Source organism: Propithecus coquereli, unplaced genomic scaffold (assembly GCF_000956105.1).
Source record: "Propithecus coquereli isolate 6110/MARCELLA unplaced genomic scaffold, Pcoq_1.0 Scaffold221, whole genome shotgun sequence".
Taxonomy (NCBI): Eukaryota; Metazoa; Chordata; class Mammalia; order Primates; family Indriidae; genus Propithecus; species Propithecus coquereli.
Window position 1 is genome coordinate 1,632,245 of NW_012147301.1, and position 3,697 is coordinate 1,635,941.

The following is a 3,697-nucleotide window of genomic DNA, read 5'->3' on the forward strand; positions in this document are numbered from 1 at the left end:
TGAAAATGCATGGGATGGGAATGTGCCAAGGGTAAAGAAAAGGCTTTACCTTCAATCATCAGAAGTGGCTAAGGAATAAAGGTAATTATTAACTTCATTCTTTAGGCCTTTCCTATAATCCTAAACTGGCTCTTCTTTTTCAAGTGTAAATGATTAAATATGTGTCCCCCCCCCCCATAAGCTTTAACTTCTTTTTAAGTTGTTTTGAAGATTAAGTTAGGGGAACCAAAACAAAGCAAAACAATGCAAGTTCTTACATAAAAAGCAAATATATGTAATTGTGGAACAGAGGCAAAGGCAGAGAAGTAAATAATTAAAGAGATCTCTTTACAAAGCAAGAAATTTGAGCAGGGTTGTATAACTGTCTGCAAGTACTGCATACTGTTTTTTAGAGATGGATTATTGCTGTATTTACTCTACTCACCAGAAAGATATCTCGTAAATAATAATGCTAACAAGGCGATAAAGAAAAAGGAAAGTGTTGGTCAGAAAATTAGGAGGAGAAAGTTTTTCTTCCAGGTGGCTTTAAGAGGCTCCACAAGCAATTTGTGTACTTGTATTTAAGTCTTTGTGCTGGGTGTGTCACTTAAAAAACTGATAAGAAAATAGGAAGCAGGTTCCATCTTTCTGATTAGAGGTTATTTCAGTAGGGGGAGGAGAGGTGGGATTAGTGACTTGCTAACCCATATGTATTTCCCTCCTTCAAGGGCATGTTCTCCTTTAGAACCAAAACAATGTGATACACCCAATTCCTATGCAGTCCCTTTTCAAGATGTCCAAAGGATAGGTATAGGTTAGAAAGAAAAGGAATCCTGCTTTATCATTCAGATCTCTCTTATAGGAAATCTAAGTATAAAATAAAATATTAATGTAAGATAGCTTTAACTATAATCAAGTAAAGCTAAATAAAACAGACATATGCCTATTTCTACCCTAATGGAAGTATGGATCAAGTTGCAAAGTAATTCTAAGGAAGTTAAATGCAACTTTTTCAAATTGGGGAACAAGGAGAGTTAAAATTCTTAAGTTCCTCCAAAAATTGTGAAAAGAGCAGAGGCCTGAGTCAGGCCACTACTATTACTTTTACTTTGTTAGATCTCTTCAAACCCAGTCAGTTTCTTGAAGGTCAAAAAATACTCCAATTTGAAATATTGACATGTATTTAAATGATTGCCACATGCCAAGAACAAAGGTACTACTACACCTAATTAAGAGTCTCACTACTGTAATAAAATTAATACCTGAAAACTTTAGCCCTACTTTAAAGAGTCAACATGCCAAGTGAATTAAAATTCTTTCAACCACAGAATTAAGAATTTAGTCTTCATACTAAAAAGGTATCTTGGACTTATTAATTACATGGAGAAACCTAGCAAACATCATCACATCACAGACATCACCTTAACCAAAGTTACCTTAATCAAAGTTAACAACACCAGTAACAAGTAAGACAAATCAATTATCATGAGTCTCTTGATATGACGTACTGAAAACACTTCTATGGTGTTCCTGCCAAAAGTGCATGAAACAGACAAACCCAAATTGATGGACACAGCAAAATAACAGGCCTTTACCCTTCAAAAATGTGAAGGTCAATAAACAAGAGAAAGTCGAAAGACCTCGTCCAGATTAAAGGAAACTAAAAGAGAGATGACAGCTGAATGAAATGCATGATTTGATCCCAGACTTTCTTTTGCTAATAAGGCCATTATGGGAACAATTGGCAAAATGTGAATAAGGTCCATAGTTAAACATTGATGTGGCCCTATTATCTAACTCTTTGATTTTGATAATTATACTATGGCTATGAAACAGAATCTCCTTGTTTTTTAGGAAATACACACTGAAAAGTAAATAGGGAAGAGTGGCATAATGTCTGCCACTTACTCTCACATGGCGCAGAAAAGAATATGTGTATATTTAGAGAAGGAGAAAAAAGGTTAAAGCAGATGTAGTAAAATATTAACATTTGAGGAATATGGGTAGAGCATTTGCAAATTCTTTGTACTATTATTAGAACTTTTAAGTCTGAAATTATCAAAATACAAAGGTAAAAGAAAAAAATAAGAGGGTATGGCAAGTATGGATTAAAAACATCCCTTAGTAAACCTGAGGAGAAAAGAAAACAAAGTTGCACTGAAATGCAGAGGCTAAGCAATCTACCAGGCTCACTCATGTACTAGCTAGCTACCTCTAAAAAATGCCATGAGCAAAATCATCTCATGGAGCCACTGTCAAATTCATGGATGTCAAGAATGCCATGGGTCCAGTCTAAAACCACCACATTTAACTAAGTAATAGTGTAGATTAATCTCCCAATGCATAATTTTACAACTTAAAAATTAAAAAGCTATTTTTTTCTTCCCAGCAATATCAAAATACAATGTAAATGCTCCCTTAATACTGTTAATATTTAAGGCAGAATTAAACCTAATGAGAATACTGTTCTCTTTCCTGTTTTTTCTATGCATTAATATTCCCACTGGTATACAGGAGGAAGAAGGTTTAGAACAAACGTCCTAACATTTGCAAAACAATACAGATGTCTGCAGCCATGTGCAGTGATCTCAGCTCCCACAGATAAACATGGATTTATGCAGGAAGCTGAGGAAGTAGTTAATACAGACAGGAAAAGTGGCAATAAGTGAAACTAAGGTTGTCTTTGCTTTCAAGCAACAATTAAGCAGTAACGAAAGTTCAATCGAGAGTGAATTTTAAGAAAAATGGCCAGAGGTTCTTTATCTTTAAGGACAAAATGGCTCAATTTTAAGTATATATCATTACTCATTGATTTTCATGTTTGGGTGGATCAGAAGTTCAATGCTACAAAATGACTGGTCTCCCATCTTCACTTAGTATCAGAATAAATGGGCTAGATAATGAGATTAGAATAAATAGGCTAGAATTATAGCAGAGGAAAGGTGGTGGGACATAAAAAATATTCCAAGAATTAGGACTAAAAAGTTTTTTCAAATGAGATTTTCAGAGGCCTTAAGAGACTCAGACTTTCAAGGTGATTTAATTCACACAATTTAAGACATTGAATCTGAGGACCAGAGAGGCTGAGTGACTTTAGTCACAAAGGAAATGGGAACAAAGTGGTAAAACTGTAAAACCCTAGAACTCCTGAGTCTCAGTTTGGTACTCTGTGACTCAATAGAATCCACCCAAGTGGTTATCAAGAAAAAAAAAGGAGGCCTTGCAGACATACTGCATATTTAATCAAATCTTGCTTGCTTAAAACAATATGCAAGGAGTCCTGACGGAGAAGATTCTGAAGGAAAGCTACTGGAATCTGAGGCTGAAGTGAGCTATGATCACGACATGGTACTCCAGCCTGGGCAACAAGGCAAGACCCTGTCTCTTAAAAAAAAGGAAATAAAACTCCCCACAATATATGTGAATTTTACAGACAAAGAAATTAAGACCAAAAAGGGTTAAGTAACTTGCCTAAGATTACAGAGCTACCAGTAAGTGGAAGAGCCAGACTAGAACCCAAGTTTGGCTTCCGAATCCATGCTCTTAACTCCGAGGCTTTATTCCCTACATTTTGACAGCAAAATAAGATAATATTTTAAACTCAAAATCTGTTCACCTCTAATGTAAGTGCTGCATACAAAGAATAAATTAAAATTTGTTACATTATAATTGGAAACTCATTTATTCGACTATTTCTCCATATAGACTTTTTGCAAAC

At 35.0% G+C, this 3,697-nt stretch overlaps 1 protein-coding gene across 1 annotated transcript in view; it reads right to left on the reverse strand.

Annotated features, from left to right (window-relative positions):
- Positions 1 to 2,215: 2,215 nt before the first annotated feature.
- RAB11A (RAB11A, member RAS oncogene family) overlaps positions 2,216 to 3,697 on the reverse strand; it is an 11,318-nt gene continuing 9,836 nt past the window's right edge. The window contains 1 exon segment of the mRNA XM_012644819.1: positions 2,216 to 2,271. Coding sequence (XP_012500273.1) covers positions 2,216 to 2,271 — 56 coding nt within the window.